The 21172-nt window shown below is 34.4% G+C and overlaps 2 protein-coding genes across 3 annotated transcripts; both read left to right on the forward strand.

Annotated features, from left to right (window-relative positions):
• The first annotated feature begins 1433 nt into the window (after positions 1-1433).
• Positions 1434-7063, forward strand: LOC146957917 (uncharacterized). Its single transcript, XM_085739590.1, has 5 exons — positions 1434-1923; positions 2706-3543; positions 5051-5432; positions 6259-6653; positions 6788-7063. The coding sequence occupies exons 1-4, from the start codon at positions 1671-1673 to the stop codon at positions 6307-6309; spliced, it is 1524 nt and encodes a 507-aa protein (XP_085595716.1). The 5' UTR covers positions 1434-1670; the 3' UTR covers positions 6310-6653; positions 6788-7063.
• A 1991-nt stretch (positions 7064-9054) lies between these two features.
• LOC146957918 (uncharacterized) lies at positions 9055-20316 on the forward strand. Of its 2 annotated transcripts, XR_015024490.1 has the most exons (5): positions 9055-9433; positions 9820-10522; positions 17810-18170; positions 19171-19508; positions 19820-20316. XR_015024490.1 is itself a non-coding variant. In XM_085739594.1 (4 exons), exons 1-4 carry the CDS (start codon positions 9265-9267, stop codon positions 19219-19221), a joined length of 1284 nt encoding a protein of 427 aa, XP_085595720.1. In that variant the 5' UTR covers positions 9055-9264; the 3' UTR covers positions 19222-19797. The 2 variants fall into 2 exon arrangements, 1 of the variants encoding a protein (XP_085595720.1); XM_085739594.1 differs by lacking the exon at positions 19820-20316 and having other exon boundaries at positions 19171-19797.
• Positions 20317-21172: the final 856 nt, after the last annotated feature.

The following is a 21172-nucleotide window of genomic DNA, read 5'->3' on the forward strand; positions in this document are numbered from 1 at the left end:
TCCTCGGGGATCCCCGGACTCCCTTCCCGGGTCCTTCCCAGGTAGTATGGTAGTATTACATTCTATTCTTTGCTTTATGGTAGTATTACATTCTATTCTTTGCTTTTCAATTGGTCAATGTCAATCCTTTGCTTTTCAATTGGTCAATGTCAATCTTTGCTTTTCAATTGGTCTGCCGCTCTCGGGGATCCTCGGGGATCCCCGGACTCCCTTCCCAGGTCCTTCCCAGGTAGTATGGTAGTATTACATTCTATTCTTTGCTTTTCAATTGGTCAATGTCAATCCTTTGCTTTTCAATTGGTCAATGTCAATCTTTGCTTTTCAATTGGTCAATGTCAATCCTTTGCTTTTCAATTGGTCAATGTCAATCCTTGAGTGTTTGCCATCACTTTTACGTTGTGGCTAGATCTAGATAAAACTTAGAGAGTTGTTCATTTACATCATTAAATGTAATTGTACGTCGAACCTAAACCATATATACTTCTCTTTGCCTTTCAATTGGTCAATCCTTGAGTGTTTGCCATTACTTTTACGTTGTGGCTAGATCTAGATAAAACTTAGAGAGTTGTTCATTTACATCATTAAATGTAATTGTACGTCGAACCTAAACCATATATACTTGATAAGGCTTGCTCCTCACAATAATGACTTTTTCTTACCATATTGTTGGTAGTTCCTATCTTCACTTCAGACGACCGTTGTGACCAGGTAGTTCCTATCTTCACTTCAGACGACCGTTGTGACCAGGTCAAGATAGATGTTGCGCGCACCTGACCCTAATATCGAGAATTGGTATAGACACTTACGTATGTCCGATGAGTTCTTTGATCTGTGAAATAGCGAAGACACAACTGATCTTCTAGAATCCTTATTCTTTAATGATATAATCTCACGAATAACATCAATTATAATTTTTCACGTCACATCATCCCATTTTGATATGCAGTTCTGCCTCGATTTTCCTTTGTTGAGCCAAATATATGGGCTTATTTGACTTGTACAATATGGATCCATGTGACTATTAACTCAATCATTGTTTGGGTTGAACCGTTTGTTATTACAATTACCAACAAAGTATATCGTCTACCGTCATGGCACATATGCAACATGGGACACAACAACCAACAAACTTTTTTTTTTTTTGAATTAATCAACAAACATTTTAGAAGTAACTTCCTAAAATAAAAACATTTTAGAAGTAACAACAAAATTCAATTGAAGTAACTTCCTAAAAAAAACATTTTAGAAGTAACAACAATTCAATTAAATTGTCTTAAATTATTATTTTTTTAATCATAAATTGTCTAAAATTATAATTTTATGAGGATTTTCAATTACACAATCCAAGTTTCAATTAGATTTTTTGGAAAGAAAAAAAAAATGAATGAGAGTAATAATTAGTATTAGAGGTGGGATCCCACGCGTGAGATACTATGTGAAGAAAGAAAACCTCTCGATCTTCGTCTTCAAACAAACAAACAAACCCTATCTCGCTTACAATTCGTAACTTGTACCAATCACTTTACCCCCAATTCCAAAATTCCCATTAACCCTAAAACCAAACCTTCCATGAAATTCTTCACGCAAACTTCCACCATTCTCTCCGAATCAGATTCCACCGTTTCATAACCCTCGAAGAATCTTCTTCGTCTTCTTCTTCGTCGCTTTCTATGGAGGGCTCTTCAGAGGATCTTGGAGGAGCCCCTGAATCATGGGAGGTTGCAGATTTAGACGATTCCATGAACCGCTTGAACCTTCTGATTTCATCCAACAAAGATTCTAACGCCGATGGTGCTGCTTCGCCGCATCTTCCGAATTCGTCTTCTTCTTCAATCAGTGGTGATAATGTCTCCGATGATGCCGTTAATCAGGTTGATCAGTTTCTTCGTGAAGCGATTCAAAACCCTCGTGAACGCCTTTCAAGTAAGTTTCCTTAATTGTTCAGAGAAATTGCTACTTCAAATTCAATTGTGAATTACAGTTACTTCATTTTTTTTTTTGTAGATTTTTGCATACATGTTTTGAGTTTGTTTACTCCATTAGTGTTCTAGATTCTAATTAAGGAGTTAATTTAGATGCTGATTATTATGTATAGTTGTATACATTTATAGTTGTTGTAATTAATACAACACTAATATAAATATTTAGGTAGCACAACTCAGACACGGACACTGACACTGACACGTCGACACCTAATATAATTAGAGAAAATGAATTAATTGAATGTAATGACACGAGTCCGTGTCGAACACATACACATGTCTAACACCGGACACACCTTCGATCAGAGGAGTTGGTTCTACTGTTGTGTGGTCTGGTTAGAGAAATAATTCCAGCATTCTCCATTCAACCGAGATTGAGCTTGTGATTTGTAAGTACTGATTTGTGGCATTTTTTTTTTTGTTGCATTCTGGTTTAGATGCATGGATCTATAAAAACGAGAGATTAATATTTGTTATATATGTTGTGGTGGAATGATTTTGTTTCTCACGTCCAAAGAGAGAATGCAGAAAACATAGATCATTAAAAATTTTGACACTTGAATGTTCTATTGTTATTCTGTGATACATGCTACTTCTTATGGCATTGTTATGCAATTATATGTGTTATTTGAATATTGCTTGTTTTAGATTAATTACTCTTTTATGTTCTTAAAAAGATTTTTCCTGCTAGACTAATGAAGGTGTATACTTTGATTTATCCAGTTTTACGGATCGAACAAGATGTTCTGAATTTTATTAAAGATCCTCATCAACAGCAGCTTGAATTTAATCAGCTTCCAACATCCTATTTAAGGTTGGCTGCACACCGGGTGGCTCAGCATTATTCGTTGCAGTCAATGGTTTTACAGGATAATAATTGTTTACCGGATGGTTCTGGGTCAAGAATTATTGTTAGCAAAACTGCTGAATGTAAGCGTCCTGTTATTCGCCTTGCAGACATCCCAGTTAAATTGCCGTCAGAAAACAATGCTGTGATGAAGGTTGCAATCAAACCGAGGCCACAGAAGCAGACACAGACTTTTGGCAATGCAAATTCAAACTCAGGGAAGAAAAACAGCTCTAAAAGTGTGGAAGAGAGGAAAGAGGAATATAATAGGGCTCGTGCCAGGATCTTTAACTCGAGCAATAATGGTGGTACAGTGGGTGGGAAGCCAGAATGTGAGACAAGGGAACAGGATAACTCATTGCATGGTTCCTCTCTGTTTACTCGCGTGGAAGATAAATATGCTTCTGTATCTGATGTTAGTTCCAGTAGGGGGATGGTTGGTTCTTCAACATATACCAATAGGGGGCTGGTTGAATCTTCAACTAATACGAGTAGGGGGCTGGTTGAATCTTCAACTAATACCAGTAGGGGGCTGGTTGAATCTTCAGCTAATACCAGTAGGGGGCTGGTTGAATCTTCAACTAATACCAGTAGGGCTAGAAATAGGACAGAGAAGGAGCCAGTTGGTAGGTACAGGCAAAGTAATAGAGTGGCCATATTCCGGGACCGTGAAATTGACCGCAAGGATCCTGATTATGACAGAAGCTATGATCGGTATGTGTACCTTTTCCCATATTATTGAGTGATGCATTTGTCTGCTAATATACGTTCTTGTTATCTTGTTCCCCTTTCTCGAATAAATAGTTTGAGTTTGCAAACAAGAATGATTCATGCTGTTGCTATTAGTGTGACTTGCTTTTTTATATGTTCATTCCTATTTAGACCACATGTTGGTTAATATTTTCGTTATAGAATGCAGACAGAATATCTTGTGTTTCAATGTTTTGTCTTTTGTTAAACATTTTTCTTTGCTTCCAATTGAAAACAATTTTTTCCCCGGTTACCACTTCTCATTCCTGGGTTTAGCTTATGACGAATTTGGATAGACACACATTCACTAAACATCTCCCATGCACATTTACAAGTTATTAGCTAAGTAGCTAACTCTTTTGTCATATCGAAGAATAAATTTTATATGCGCTTTCTTGTTTGAATGAGTAATTGATAATTGGCTTTTGCTACAAAATATTTCAGATTTTCTTGTTTGTTTGCAGCAGTGTTGTTAGTGCTGTTATAGCGCTTAAGCACTACGATCAAACGACTTTTTTTAAGTAATACACTGATTTAGTACAAAGTGTTCAAATAGAGGCACTAGAATGCCTGTAGCATAGGGAAATTTGAACAAACGCTATTTTCTGCATTATGTGATTGACAACACTGGTCTGCAGTATGTTATTGACAATTCTGGTTTGCAGATGTTTTTCAAATCTATGATTTAGATGAAATCTTATGTTTTATTTATTTTGATATTGAAATACGACAGCAAATACTGTTTTAGTATAACATGAATTGCGCAATGTGTGAGAAGAGGGAGAAAAACAGAATGAGGGTGTAAGAAAAAAGTTGAAGAGAGGAACACAAGGATGGAAATTCCTTTGTAACTAAATATTTGTGAAAAAGTTATTAATTGTTTGACACCAATGAGTGTTAACTGTTATCCAATGTAAATGTAAATTAGTATTCATTATATTATAGTAAAATACTTCTGTGGCTATTGTATATTATTAATGATTAATGATTATAACTTGACTTCTCCATAGATTGGCTGAAGTCTCGTGTAACTTATCAAAATCTGGTACTTTGTATTCAAAAGTCATATTATATAAATAGCTGTTTCAAGCTATCAATCCAGTGATTACTGATTTCTACAATACTAATATTCTTGTGATTTATTTAAGCCTTTTGCACCATTATTTTAAAGATGAGTATAAATTGGAATATACTCTGAAAAGGAAGGGACCCATAGTCCAAATACATATGCTAGAAAAGATAGAAGATTTGTTGAAATTGTGAATATATTGATAAATTTTTGAGGGGATTAATAAAAAAAGAAATACAAAATTTTGAATAGTCTCCATGGTGTCTAATTTCTTATAGTTAATGAAATGTGTTGTATTTTATTATTTACTATGTTCTGTTTGTAAAATTAATAAATATTAAGGATGAGATATGGTTGGAGTATGAATTAATCTGATCACTTTTCTGCTAACTTGCACGACAGGTATATGCAAAGATTTGATCCTGGATTTGGATTCAATGGAGGATCGTACCCAATGCAGCCAATGTATGCACCGATTGTGAATTACAACACCGAGTTTCCACAGCTTGGATCCCCTCATGGCCCCCAGCGATCCGCAGAACACCAACCACGGCCTCTCCCGCAGCATATATCAGGGCAGCATATATCAGGAACTTGGGTTCCACAATCAACACCTGCTGGAATTGGATATGGACATCCAGAAACCATGATGTCGCCATTTAATCCTAATCAAGTTGGTATACACTCTTCATCAACCATGTATTTGCATTCATCTCAGTATCCTTGTCAGCACCCAGGAATGCCTTTTATCCATCCCGAACATATTCACCAGCCTTTTGCACAGGTATAGGCAGCTACTGCATCTCCTATGTTTGATTAAGTCCTAAACTTTATTTTATCAAGATGCATAATTTCGATGTTGCTCAGAGCATCTTTTCATTTATACTACAAAAGTTGAAATGAAGCAATTATAGAATGTTATGTAAAGCTTTAGATAAATAAACCTTCACAGTTGAAGAAGACACATGGAATCTGACGACGGTTGTATAGGCATTTAGGCCAGCCTCAGCTTTCTAATAAAATAGATGTGTTTATCTTAGAGACTATCACAAGTTTGCTAAATCATTTGATATATATGTATTCTGCTAGTGTAGATCTTGTGCACATGGTGCATCATGATAAACATTTGTATGATTAGTAAAAAATAGATGTGTTTATCTTAGAGACTATCACAAGTTTGCTAAATCATTTGATATATATGTATTCTGCTAGTGTAGATCCTGTGCACATGGTGCATCATGATAAACATTTGTATGATTAGTAAATTAGAAGAAAAAATGTTTGGTTGGTTAAAGAAATGAAGCTCTCTAATCAAAACAAGAGGTTGAATTCATTATTTGTTCTATGATATTCTGGCTGGTGTTATTATTCGTTGAGGCTTGTGTTATCAAGTAGTGTATTGTGCACCTTTTTTGCACTTGACAATGGTGGTTTTTCCTCATTCATACCGCATGTTTGATTTGTTGATTCCCGTCTATGTTTGGTTTTACCCTATTTCCTTAATTTGTCAAATTTTTGCTTCCTTTTGGGCAGCTGCTGCTTATGAATATTATGATCCTTTAGCTTTTCACTAAGATCTAACTATTATCTTTTATGTACCTGATCTGCAGTCTCATCAGCCACCACCTGATGCAAGTTTTGGATTGGCCCGGCCCCGATGAGGGGCATAGGCCATGCCTGCACCCAATCAGCCTGAGCTATACAATGTAAGATGATGGTCTGCTGCAGCTACAGATCTCTTTCAGCTGATTGGAGTGTAGGCATATAGGCCGAGTTGGGCTGGAATGGATTTTTGTATTTCTTCAAAAACAAGATCCAATCCTCTCATCTCGGTTTTCGAAGGATGCTTCATGCATCTTCCATGAGCACCATGACTATGTTTCTCTTGTGGACATTTGATATTTTATGAGGAGCTTTTGGAGCACACACACTGCTGTTTGTGAAGAAAAGAGTAAACCGAGGACTTCTGCAGAGCCCTATAAGTTTGTGCTTGACTTGGATAAAGGTATGCTTTGCTTAACCTATACTGTGGCATTCAGTCGTTCTTCAAGCTTTGACTGACTCATTCTTTCCTCTTCATGTTGAAGTTCGTCTAATTCATCTTTGCTATTTTGTGTTTGTGTGTGCATGTTTTTTCAGCTTCAGCTTCCCAAAAAGAGGTAAAGGGATTTCTGATCTTGCTTGGCGACATTTGCCTTCAGAGGCAGGAACTTTTGTGCTGAAGATTTAACTGGAGTTTTCTAGCTCTAGTTACTATTCCCTATATACTTTAGAGTTTGGCAAATTATCCTGAACCTAGTATGGCCAACTTCTGTGGATATTAGTTTGTATATTTTACTCTCTTCGTACTCTTGGTTCTTTTCTTTCAGATGTTTTAATTCCAATATTATGCCAATTTTTGGTAATTATGATTCAGAGGACACGTGTGAATGTGATGATGATTCTATATTTCGTTTTGGAAAAGTGCAAAATTTAAATAGAAATAAAAAATCTGTTTTTGGATACAAAAATACGAATAATCTTAATTGGAAAACATTAGACATGTGAAAAAAACAGTGATTGATAAATTTGATTTTAACATGCTCTGGAACTAAAGAACAAAAAATAGATCTAGGTTGATCACGGACGCAACCAAAAACTTGGCAAACTAGCAATTGTGAAAACACTTCCATCAGCATTTGTTGCAACCTAGTTATTATTCTCATGCGACTTTCAATTAAAACTATCCTGTTGCTTTTTATGATCGGCGGTGAAGGTGGAGTCATAATGTGACTCTTATTTAGAGAAATTCAAGTCACTAGACAATCTCATACGGAGGGAGGGAGCGTCCATATTTCAGCACAAGTTACATTAGAATGACTAAGATTGCAAAAGAAGATTTTGATTAGTTTGTGAGTTGTTTTGCATTTGCAAATAAGACCGCCGTCCAAGGAACGAGTTCTGAGTATCTTGGAACTTGTGTGATCAAAATTTTAAAAGTGTAAAAAAGACGTTTTCAATGCAAATATTTTTTTTTATTTTCTTAACTAGTGTCTTGGATTAATGTGATTTATTAGTGGGATCCATTTATTAAAATAAATCTTATACTTTAAAAAATATCTTATTAATTTTATAATTTGTATGTGTATCTCTTATAAATAGAGCAAACTCAAATGGAATGGTATCATTGCGAGTCCCATTTGGATTATAAGTATCACTAATTTATTTTTTTAACGACAACTGTTTTACGGAGGTATACTAGTTTATCCAATTTGACACTAAAAATAATGGAATTTGATGAAAAGCACACTCTAAAGTCTCAAAGCAATGCCAGCTGGACAATCTAAATGGATATATATAAGATAAATGTTGGTTGTTAAACTAATAGGGTTAATACGTTTTTATCCCCCTGTAATATAGGCGAGTTCCGGTTTTCCCCCTGTAAAAAAGATTCTTTCGATTCCAACCCTGTAATAATTGAAAAACATTTTGGATAAAAAAAAATATGGTATTTGAGTCAAACATAATTCATATTTTTTTCGAAAAACATACAAACTGCTCAATACATTTTGTATGTTAGTGTCTACTAGTTTCAATGGTATTTGAGTCAAACATAATTCATATTTATTTTTGAACTTCTACTATTTAAATATTTTTTTCGAAAATTCATATTTTTTTTATCTTTTTTTTCGAAAATTTAGTTTTTGTAAATATGATTAATCTTTTTTCAAAAATTTCAAGATTCATCATTTTCAAAAATTTGAAGATTAATCATATTTATAAAAATCATGTCCGAATAACAGGATACAATGTATATTGATTGACACCGGTATATAAATCATGTTATACGGTTGAATGACAAGTACATTCCGAAAAAAAATATGAATTTTTTTTATTTTTCTGGTATTGAAAAAAATCTGGAAATATGAATTTTTCGAAATTTATTAAATTTTTCCAGAATGTTTTCATTTTTTTAATTTTTTCAGATTTTACTTTTTATTTTTAAAATTTTCCAGATTTTTGTTTTCATTTTTATTAATTTTTCCAATTTTTTTAAATTTTTTTCGGTATTTTTTTTATTTATTAAGAATTTTTTTGTTTTTTTTATTTTTTTAATTAAAAAAATCAGAAATGCCACGTGTCCCTATAAAAAAATAAAAATAATTATACAGTCAGCGTGCCACGTCATCATAAAAAGGTGACGTGGCACGCCACGTCAGCACCTGGCGTGTGCCAGATTTGACCAGGGGTGTTTCGACGGAATCTTCATATTTCAGGGTTGGAATCGAAAGAATCTTTTTTACAGGGAGGAAAATCGGAACTCGCCTATATTACAGGGGGTAAAAACGTATTAACCCAAACTAATATTAACAGAACCTCCAACATCTTATCTCTCTTTGTTAAAACCAATTGAGCTGCTAAAACGTGGATTTATCATTTATTTGGTAGTCCGTCCGTAGTGTCCAAATAACATTTCACTCGTTGAAAAACACTTACTTCTATATACAGTCTGGATGGGCTCGTAGGAGATGGTACCCTAATCTTCAGCTCCTTCACTTGACCCTAAATCCTAAAAGTCCAAGTTTGAGCACATTTGCTCCAATGAATCTCTAACCCTAACAATTTCCATTTCCGCCATGGCTTCAGCAGATTTGAACGAATCCATGAATCGCTTGAACTTGACTATCTCCTCCGACAAAGATGCTCCAATTCCTCCATCTTCCAGTGGCGGTGATGATGATGCCATCAATCAAGTTGACCAGTTCCTTCTCGATGCCATTCAGAACCCTCGCCAACGCCTTTCCGGTGAGTCTCTAGCACCGACACTACTTTCAATTATTGCTTTCATAAAATGCTAACCAACCTCTGTTTATTGTCTTTGCTGGTGACTTGTGAGAGAATGTATTTTTATATTTACTGATTTGTTCAATAGGATTTTCCGTTGCTTCATGATTTATATTTTTTGTTGAATGTGTAGAAATGTTGTTTAAACAGAAAAATAAAAAAAATAAAAATAGATTTCTGAATGCATAGTGTATCAACAATTTGATGCTTGATTGTTCTTATACATGTACTTGTCGCTGTTCAAAATTATAATGACTCTGTTATGCAGTTATGATTTAGTGAAGCTTTACATTTGTAGAGTGCTATGTTTTTACATAACTGATTAAATTTTCTAATTTAATTTACAGTTTTACGGATGGAGCAGGATGTTGTGAAGTTCATTCAAGATCCTAATCAACAGCAGCTTGAATTTCAGCAACTGCCAACTTCCTATTTGCGGTTAGCTGCACATCGGGTTGCTCAGCATTACTCGTTGCAGTCGATGGTTTTAATGGATTATAGTTTGCCGGATGATTCAGGGTCACAGATTATTGTTCACAAGACTTCTGGATGTAAGCCTCCTCTTATTCGCCTCGCAGACATCCCTGTAAAATTACCGTCAGAAAACAATACTGTCAAGAAGGTTGCAATTAAACAAAGACCTAAGAAGCAGTCCCTAGGTTGTAGTGATACAGATTCAAACTCAGTTAAGAATCAAAACTCTAAAAGTGTGGAGGAGAGAACAGAGGAGTATAGTAGGGCTCGTGCTAGGATCTTTAGTTCAAGCGATAATGATGGTACTATGGGTGGGAAACCAGAATGCGAGTCAAAGAATCAGGATAAGTCTTTAGTTGGTTCCTTGGATGTTTCTCGGGTTGAAGATAAATCTGCTTCTGTGCCGGACGTCAGTTCCAGTAGGGTGTCGGTTGAGTCTTCCACAAATAACAGCAGGGCAAGAAGTAGAACAGAGACGGAATTAGTTGGCGGGCAAAGGCAAAGTAGTAGGGTGGCTATACTGCGGGACCGTGAAGTCGACCGCAAGGATCCTGATTATAACAGAAACTGTGAAAGGTATGCATGCCTGTTACCATTTCATCTAGATCTGTCGTCTGTTGGAATTGTAGTGTTTTTCTTCTCTATCGAATAAAGGATTTGAGCCTTCAGTCAGAAATTCGATGCCGTCACTGTTGGAGCTATTCGATGCCTTTGATATTCTTGCTCTTTTTTATTTAGCATGTTTGTGTATGTTTGAGATGTGGGGTCTGACATGATACATCTACTGATCTACAATATTTGGGTATTTGGTATTAATTCATTTATGTGTTAGGACTTAGGATCTAAAAGCTAACTAGCTAGCATTATGCAGGGAGGTTTTCTTCAGCATTTATATTTGCTTCTTAATAAAATTGTAATGTTAGATTAAATTTGAAACATTGTTGAGAATAAGTTGTTTTTAACTTTTAACTTGATTTTTATGTTGAAAACAAAAAATTGTATTGTCTAGTAGAAAACCGCAACAACCGAACCAACCCAAACCGCAGTTTGGTTTGGTTTTCATTTTAAAAGTCAACCGAACCAAACCAAACCGCATACTTTTTTATCTTGCGGTTCGGATGAAACTGTTGGAACACTAGTTAATTCTAGTGAAGAAAATTGGAAAGAAAAACACTATGGAAAAAAACTAGTGTGTGGGTGTGACTTAAAAATGTCCCACATTGAAGGGTCACCCCAACTAGTAAGTGTTTATATATGGGAAAAGTGACCTCCAAGGGTGTGCCCTTGGGGTACCCAATTTTGTGAACGGGTGAACGCTTAAAAAAAATTGATATATATATATATTTTTTGTCACTTGAAAATGTTAAATTAATTAATTAATTAATTTAATCATTATCCGTAAGCGCTACGCGTAACAAATAAATTTGTTACGATCCGACCCGATCCAAAAGCATATCCAGAAACTTCCGGATATATCCAATTAAGAAACAAAACGCGTTTGCTTAAGGATTAAGCAGACTTAATCCCCAAGTCACTCATTTTTTGTTACAAACTCTCCCTATAAAAGGAGAGCTCGCCCCATTTGATTCTTCACACCGAAAATTCACAGTTGATGCTTCCTGTGTTTTTTCCTCTCTTCTCCCTCCGACTTGTTTTTAACAAGTTTCTTCTGCTTCTACTCCTTTCTGTCCCTTCGGTATTAAGAGTGTTCATAAGCCCATAGTCCCTTGGTCTTAAGTTCATAGTCCCTTCGATAATATATGATTCTTCGGAATATAGAGTACTATTAAGATCATATTAAAGAATGATCTTAACAGTATATATATATTATTTTAAAGAGAAATGGTGGTATCACCATATTTGAGTGGTCGTAGTGCCATATTCATGTTTTGGAGAAGTTAGAATGGTGGTAACACCATATTTGAGTGGTCTCAGCACCATAATAGAATGGTAATAATACCATATTAATTTGAACGGTTTCGAATAGAGCGGTTACATACCGTATCGAGTGGCTTCGATCAAACGATTGAGCCATATTTTGAGGGTGTAATTCTCGAACGATTTTTCTACAGTGCAGTAGTTAATCGAACAGTTGTAGCTGGGCTTGTTTTATCCTGGAGGCGGCGTGGTTGATAGTCTACCTTGCACAACTTTGGGTAGTGCCACGAAACGTCTTAAAGAGAGCGACCTGGTCGTGACTCAACCTAGTAACAACTTCGGTAGATAACAGAATTTGGAAATCCAAATTTAACAGTTTGGAAATCCAAAAACAACAATTTTAAGACGATTCTATATGCTATGTCTACCGAAGAAGTTACATATTGAGGTTAAGTTGTCCCTAAATACATTAAGGATAAATCAAGCTATAGATTTACATCTTTCGAATGAAACGATGAAGTGATTGTTGTTTCAATCAACAACACTAAAAAATTTATTTGATGAAAACAATAATTTGTTACAAAACAAATTATTAGTTACCAAAAACTTATTTGATGAAAACAATAATTTGTTACAAAACAAATTATTTGTTACAGAACAAACAAATTTAGTTTGTTACAAAACATAAAAAAATTGTTTGGAGCAGAAAATAAAATAATGCAAGGCTGTTATTTTGTTATGGTGAATTCTAAAAGTGTTTTGTTTAAACATTGATATCACGTACTGGTTTTCAAATCTTTAACAAGAATTGATAAACATATGCATCGATCGCTTTAAATAATCCAAACTTATAAATATGCAATAAGGAAAATAAATGGAATTGTGAAATTCTATTTATGTTTAAGAAAGAATCTGAATTTCAGATTTCTATTGAATAAGACTGAGTTGACTCAAACTTAAAGAGAGACTTGTGTACCATGCACTCTTGTGAAAAAGATTGCACTTTGATGGTATGTTAAAAAATTAAATTCTCCTTCTATGTTATTAGTTGTGTGATTTTAATATTTGACATATCAAAATTGATCACGAACAAGTGTTTAAATTTTAAAACTTGAGTAACTTGGACTTAATTCCAAAGTTATATAATTAAACAATTTTATTTATTGCAGTCAAGATATATGAATCAAAAGTTCATATAAATTAGAATTTAGAGGATATGAATCTCTAAACATAATGATATGTGTTAATTTGATGACACATAAATTAGAAATGATAAAATGATATTTTTATCATATTTATTGATGACTGTGAACTTTGGGAAAATAAAATTGATATGCTTAAATGTTCAATTTTTTATAACGAAAATTGAAATTTATAGAATACCCAAGTCTAAGAACAAAAATTCTAATTAAGAAATTTTTGAAGAAAAGACAATCCAACTTGTCTTATTTTTGAACTTGGGATTGTCTGAACTATACTTAGATTCTGGACCCCAAGAGAGTTGAACTCACTAGTAGAGCCTATGAATATGTATTCATTGGGTATGCGATGAATAACGAAACATATAGGTTTTATGACCTAAATGTTAAAGTGATCATAGAATTTAAAAGATGTCGAATTCTATGTAAATATTTACCCCTTTAACTAAAGAATAGTGGGGGCTCTAATGGGAGCACGACATTAGTGGGGGCAAAATAAATTTCCCTTTAAAAATTAAGAACTAGTGGGGGCACTATATCTAATCACATTCATGTAATTAGAAATAGTTATGAAAACATCATACAAGATGTTATAGAACCTCAAGGAGGTAAGAAAGCTAAAATTGCTAAAGAGTATGAACTTGGTTTATACATTGGAAGAAGATTCATTAAGCCTTAAAGAAGTTATATCCTTAATGGATGCTGAATTATGGCAAGGAACAATAAATGATGAAATGGATTTTCTAGAATCTAACAAAACATGAAACTTAGTTGACTTGTCTCATAGTTGCAAAACCAATCGGTTGTATTTGGATTTTTGAAAAAAAGGAACTAAAACCTGATGGTATGGTTGATGAATACAAGGCTTTCCTTGTAGTCAAAGGTTTTAGACAAAGAGAAAAATATAGACTTCTTCGACATTCATTCACCAATCACGAAAATCATATCCATAAGAGTACTAGTCCCTTTAGCCGCCATTTATAACTCGATAGTACTCCAAATGGATGTGAAAGTTGTCTTTTTATGGTGAACTAGAAGAACAAGTCTATATGGAACAACCTGAAAATTTTTGCAATTCATGGACAAGAAAACAAGGTCTGTAAGTTAGATAATTATTTGAATGGTCTAAAATAAACTCCTGAGGAATGACATGAAAAATTTGACATTCTAATGTTATCGAATGAGTATAAAGTGAATGAAAGTGACAAATAATATTTGCACGATCATATGTCTCTATGAAGACGACTTGCTCATATTTGATTTAAAGATTCATGTTATGAATTATGTGAAATCATTGTTTATCAACAACATTGATAAGAAAGACCTAAATAAAAATTGAAGTAATTCTTGGTTTCAAGATTACTAGATCAGAAAAGATAACTTTTTTTGATAAATCTCACAAAATCTTAAAGAAATGTAATTATTTCACCGTAAACTTGCAATCACATATTATGATCCAAGTGTAAGAACACTTGAGATGGAAAAACAGAATATACGAGCATCATTGGCAGCACTTAGGTATGCCACTGAATGTATTAGATCCGACATTGTCGATGTCGTGAAACTCTTGTGCAAGTTTACTAGTAGACGGATGGGAAGCATTGCCATGCTATAGAAAGAGTCATGAGGTGTCTTAAGAAAACTATGACTCTAAGATTACTTCACTAGGAGTAACATATTGTACTTAAATGGTACAAGATATATAATTGAACATCTTTCAGATGAATATTTAGTGACTAGTGTTTGCACATTGAGCATCACTAGAGGAGTTGTTTGTTAAAACAAATGATATTGACTCAGTCCACTATGGAATGAATCTGAGATGAGAACACTAGAGAAAACTAGTGAAGAAGCAAGTTAGCTAAGATTCTTGCTAGCTGAAATCCCTTCATGGGAGAAACCGTTACCGGCTATGTTAACTCATTGCGATAGTACCGCGGCTATTGCAAAGATTAAGAATCGTTATTACAATGGTAAGAGACGACAGATAAGGCGAAAACATAGCACGATTAGAGAGTGTATCTCTAAATGGAGCGGTTAGAGTTGATTTTGTACGTACGAATGAAAACTTAGCTGATTCTTTGACGAAAGGACTTAATAGAGAGAAAGTCCAAGAAACATCCAGTAGGATGGGACTAATGCCTATAGCCCACAAGTGATGGTAACCCGACCTACATGACTGGAGATCCCAAGAAATAGGTTCAATGGGTAAAAACAAGTCATGAAGTGGTAGAACATGCTATGAGAGAAAGAATTTAGAAAGCATGATCCTGCAGCGAAAGAAGGATGAGGTAATAGTAACTCTTAATGAGATCTATACTCTATGTTGAGTGGGGTACACAGCTACAGGAGTACCCTTGATAGACTCACCTATATGAATGTGGCACTTAGGCCGGTCCTATGGAATTTCGAGGCAGAATTCCTAGAGCATTCGTTAAAACCGGGATACACGTGCAGGGCCTTAAAACGCACGGGCTTTTAGAATACACCTATGAAAAGGTTTGTGTGTGTGGATTCTATGTCTGAGATATAGTTCAATGCTGTAAGCAACTCTTGTTAAATCAGAATATCTTCCACTATGCTAAGGTTCAAGTTGTTGGCGACACCTTTGTATATTAGCAAATCTTATGGAAACGTTTTACGTTATTTCTCGAAACCATTTTGAAGTCAAGTGGGGGATTGTTGGAACACTAGTTAATTCTAGTGAAGAAAATTGGAAAGAAAAACACTATGGAAAAAAACTAGTGTGTGGGTGTGACTTAAAAATGTCCCACATTGAAGGGTCACCCCAACTAGTAAGTGTTTATATATGGGAAAAGTGACCTCCAAGGGTGTGCCCTTGGGGTACCCAATTTTGTGAACGGGTGAACGCTTAAAAAAAATTGATATATATATATATTTTTTGTCACTTGAAAATGTTAAATTAATTAATTAATTAATTTAATCATTATCCGTAAGCGCTACGCGTAACAAATAAATTTGTTACGATCCGACCCGATCCAAAAGCATATCCAGAAACTTCCGGATATATCCAATTAAGAAACAAAACGCGTTTGCTTAAGGATTAAGCAGACTTAATCCCCAAGTCACTCATTTTTTGTTACAAACTCTCCCTATAAAAGGAGAGCTCGCCCCATTTGATTCTTCACACCGAAAATTCACAGTTGATGCTTCCTGTGTTTTTTCCTCTCTTCTCCCTCCGACTTGTTTTTAACAAGTTTCTTCTGCTTCTACTCCTTTCTGTCCCTTCGGTATTAAGAGTGTTCATAAGCCCATAGTCCCTTGGTCTTAAGTTCATAGTCCCTTCGATAATATATGATTCTTCGGAATATAGAGTACTATTAAGATCATATTAAAGAATGATCTTAACAGTATATATATATTATTTTAAAGAGAAATGGTGGTATCACCATATTTGAGTGGTCGTAGTGCCATATTCATGTTTTGGAGAAGTTAGAATGGTGGTAACACCATATTTGAGTGGTCTCAGCACCATAATAGAATGGTAATAATACCATATTAATTTGAACGGTTTCGAATAGAGCGGTTACATACCGTATCGAGTGGCTTCGATCAAACGATTGAGCCATATTTTGAGGGTGTAATTCTCGAACGATTTTTCTACAGTGCAGTAGTTAATCGAACAGTTGTAGCTGGGCTTGTTTTATCCTGGAGGCGGCGTGGTTGATAGTCTACCTTGCACAACTTTGGGTAGTGCCACGAAACGTCTTAAAGAGAGCGACCTGGTCGTGACTCAACCTAGTAACAACTTCGGTAGATAACAGAATTTGGAAATCCAAATTTAACAGTTTGGAAATCCAAAAACAACAGAAACCGAACCAAACCGCACCGTGAACACCCCTACTTTAGAATACCAATGCAGCATTTATTATTTTCTTCTCAAAATAATGTCACTTTAGAATACCAATGCGGCATTTATTATTTTCTTCCACTATTGTACCCTTATTTATTGAATTTCATCCAACTTAACTACTCAACTAACTACAATTAATAAGGATATTTTAGTAAATGATATTAATTTTATCATTAAAATCAACACAATTAATCATTTCCTTAAAAATCGTACACAAACTTTAAACGACTATTATTTTGAGACGGAGGGAGTAGATGTTTTAGGATATACACCCTCCGGTCACAAATATAAGCAAAAATTTACTTTTTAGGTTCATTCAATAAATGATGTATGTGGTCTATTTAATAGTCCACATGCATCATTTATTGAATGAACCTAAAAAGTGAATTTTTGCTTATATTTGTGACCGGAGGGTGTAAGGCTTTAGATGTGTTAGGGGCATGTATAATTGATATGCTATTGGGTTTCTGCATCAGAAAGAAATTCAGTTTTATAATTTATATGATGTGCATGTGATTAATTGACAATATGTTATTAACTTACTATGTTACTACTTACTATAGTTCCCTCAATAATAATTTTTTCTAGCTCTAATTACTATTCCCTATATAATTAGGGTTTCTGTCCCTTAATTATAAGTACCTTTGATATTTTTCACATATATTAAGAAAAGTTTTTAGTGTAATTAGTTTGTACATTTTGTGTGTAAATATTGTCCTTTGTGTATAGATGTATTAAACTCTGACTTTTCATATTCCAAGACAAATTAGTTACATTTGGATAATATTAGTAAATGTATATAGTAATTTGGATAGTGCTTATAATTAGGGACAGAGGTGGGTGGCATAAAGGTGGGGACATGGTTGATATGTGGTTTATGGATTTATCTGATTTTTTTAACTGGCATCGCAGGTTTGTGCAAAGATTTGACCCTGGATTTGGGTTCAATGGAGGATCATACACCATGCAGCCCATGTATACAACAATATCAAACTATCGCACTGAGTTTCCACAGCTTGGGTCCACTCATGGACTCCAGCTTTCTGCTGAACACCATCCACAACCTTTTCTCCAACACATACCTGTGCCATGGGCTCCACCTGCACCTCCTGGAATAGGTTATGGATATCCAGAGACCATGTTACCATTTAATCCTAGACAAGTTGCTGCATGCTCTGCACCAACATTGTATTTGCATTCACCTCAGTATTCTTGTCACTGTCATGGAATGCCTTTTATTCCCCATGAACCTCTTCATCAACCATTTACTCAGGTATAACGTCCCCAAATGTCCAATTTAATGGTCAAGTCTTGTATAATAATTTAACAAGACAAGATGCTTAGCTTTCAGTGTCGGTGAATTTTATATAGCGCTTAACTTTTAAAACTTCATACTTGAGCTTAACAGAAGCTACTCTAAAGTATTACTCTAAACTTTAGTTGTATAAACCTTCAGAGATCATAGCTATGATTTCGTATCATTTGACCCTTGATGTGAACTGAAACTGCTTTTACATATTTTGTTAATTTGAATGCTAAAAACCTAGTTGAGAAGTTAGATATAAGCATGAAAAGAAGATATAGACTGAATATACGGATATAAAGTTGCTGCCTGCACACAGACAAACATAATATATTTACTTGAGATCTTTAATGATGTATTTTCCTGGCTTTGAATGTTTTTATTCCTGTTTTTAGACGTTTGTGTATGTGCTTCTACATGTAAACTCATCCTTGCTGAAACAATTTTTTAAATAGGCTTGGGTTGGTACAGTAAAATTTCCTGTAGAAGATAGTAGTATTTGATAGTGATAGGTTACCTCTTTAATCGAATGAATGGGTAGGTCTAAAGAACACAATTTACCTTTACAATTGAAAATTGGTGCTTCATTTTGTATATCATCCTGTCAGTTGAAAATTGTTTTGTTTTCTGTTGAAAACTTGGTTTATGTTTTTAGTGATTTATGAGTGTGTTTAGTCTTGAAGGTGTGACGTGCATTCCTTTTTTTGACCATATCAGATTTTGATCTGATTTGTAAATTGGCTGCTTCAGATCTCGTTGATTATGCTCTTATCCCGCATTGTTTGAAGAAAATGCTTGTTTGTTTAATGTTGTGATATTATGCATGCATCTTTCCGTAACATAGTTTTGGGGTTTCCAAGCGAGCACACACATTTTTGCTTCAGAGTGCTTGTGAAATTTAACAAGTTATTTAGTCTTTGACCTTTTCTTTGTATCTAAATTGTTTACTTTATTGTTTTTGATACAACAGTCTCATCAACCACTACCTGATGCAAGTTTTGGAATGGTCTGGCCCTGGTGAAGGGATGGGCCGTGCCTGCAATGGATCAGCTTGAGATAAATGATGTGAGCTGATAGGTTGCTGCAGCTTAAAAAATTAGCTGGTTTCAGTGCAGGCATATTGGCTGAGTTTGGCTGGAATAGATTTTATATGTCTGCAAGACCATCTTTGATCCATTCCTCCATTCTTGGTCTTCCAAGGATGCTTATTGCGTCTTCCATGTCCCTTGTAGACATGTGCAATGATTACAAGTAATCAAGTGTGGACTTATCCAGAGCTGAACAAGTTTTTGCTGTACTTGGATGAAGGTATGCTTTGCTTGACCTATACTGTGGAATACAGTCGTTCTTGTAGCTTGTCTGAGCAGTTGTTTCCGTGTAGAAGTTCATCATTTTCAGTTATTAAAATTCGGTAAATGAAAAATGTGTATCAGTCAGTAATATATTCAAATACCCCATCACCAAAGATCTTAAGTTAATTTTCTTATACACCTTGTTATGCGAAATCAGTATAAATATGATGAAAAACAATTTTTACATTAGCTATGTATATGTAAATGAAGCTTTTGTTCAGGCTACCTGTACAAAATGTTTTATATATTTTCTTGTTTTTGATACAGCTCCTTAAAGAGCACAAGGGGTTACTTTAAAAGAGCTTGGCACATCTGCCTTCCGATTGCTGGAATTTTGTTACTGAGATTCAACTGGAATTTTCAAGCTCTAGTCATATAACACAAGACATCTGTTGACTGGTTGATGTTCTTGTGCCAATGCTGCCAAATCCTGTCATTTGTTACTTTCATAAGTTGGGTTAAAAAGTGTAACAAGTTGGTTTGGTTTGGTTTTATGGAGGAAAAAAACAGGCCAAACCAATACAAGGATTGTTTTGCTTGTAGGCGAAAAAAATTACAAAGCTCAAATCAAGCCAACCTGATGAATACATTTGTTAGATTAACTCCTTAAAAAACAACAATAATAGTAGTAATTGATGCATGCATTAAGGAAGGAAATTTTACCCTACACCCTTACATTTTTATCACCACAATATTTTACCCAAACCGCCCATTTTATTGGCTTATGTAAAGTAAAACGCATCATTTTTTTTTTGTTTGTTTCATATAATTGTTTTCACCGTTCCAGTTCACATTGGAATTAATAATCGCTTTAATTTTACTTGATATCGCTTTAATTTTATGGATGCATGGCAAATAAAATTACTTGATGTGGAGGCATGATATATTTTTACCAAATGTACTAAAACTATCGAATTAATAATTTCAAAGTTTGTATACATAAGGACTGTATTAATTTCAGTTTAGCAAAATCGTTATTATCTCAGATGTGTTAAAATTTAGGGCTGCCCTAGGCAATTTGTTTGATTGCATAAAATTAAGAAAGCTTGTAAAATTAAAGCGAAATTTTAATTAAAGCTTGTAAAATTAAAGCTTGCATAAAATCGTTATTATCTCAGATGTTTCATATAACTGTCGAAATTTTATTTGCCATGCATCCATAAAATTAAAGCGATATCAAGTAATTTGTGTTTCTCCTAAATATTTAAACATTGAAAATGACCTCTTTGAAAGTAAGATCAAATTTCAACAATTTGAATTTACGCCTTTGCTTAAAGCTTCTGTTTGCTAAATCCAATTTTGTTTGCTTTCAAATCCAATTATACAACCGTAGTTATGAACAGGGCATTGTAAATGCAGAATATGCAACATAAATGATTCCCTTAAAAAAAACATAAATAGATAAAAAAAATCCCGAAGCTGCATATGAAGGAGTCCAATAACAATTAATAAAAGAACATTTTTGTAGCCGTATATAAATAAACGTTTTATACATCATATGGAGTAGTCTTAATCATAATCATAAAAAATTCCCAGAAAGATTAAATAAAGAACCAGTTTACAAGTAATCCAAAAATAAATAAAAAAACAGTATATAACTGGATGGATCGACACTCAAAA

This window comes from Medicago sativa, chromosome 1, assembly GCF_051527215.1.
Source record: "Medicago sativa cultivar Bolivia chromosome 1, Bolivia_mono, whole genome shotgun sequence".
Classification (NCBI taxonomy): domain Eukaryota; kingdom Viridiplantae; phylum Streptophyta; class Magnoliopsida; order Fabales; family Fabaceae; genus Medicago; species Medicago sativa.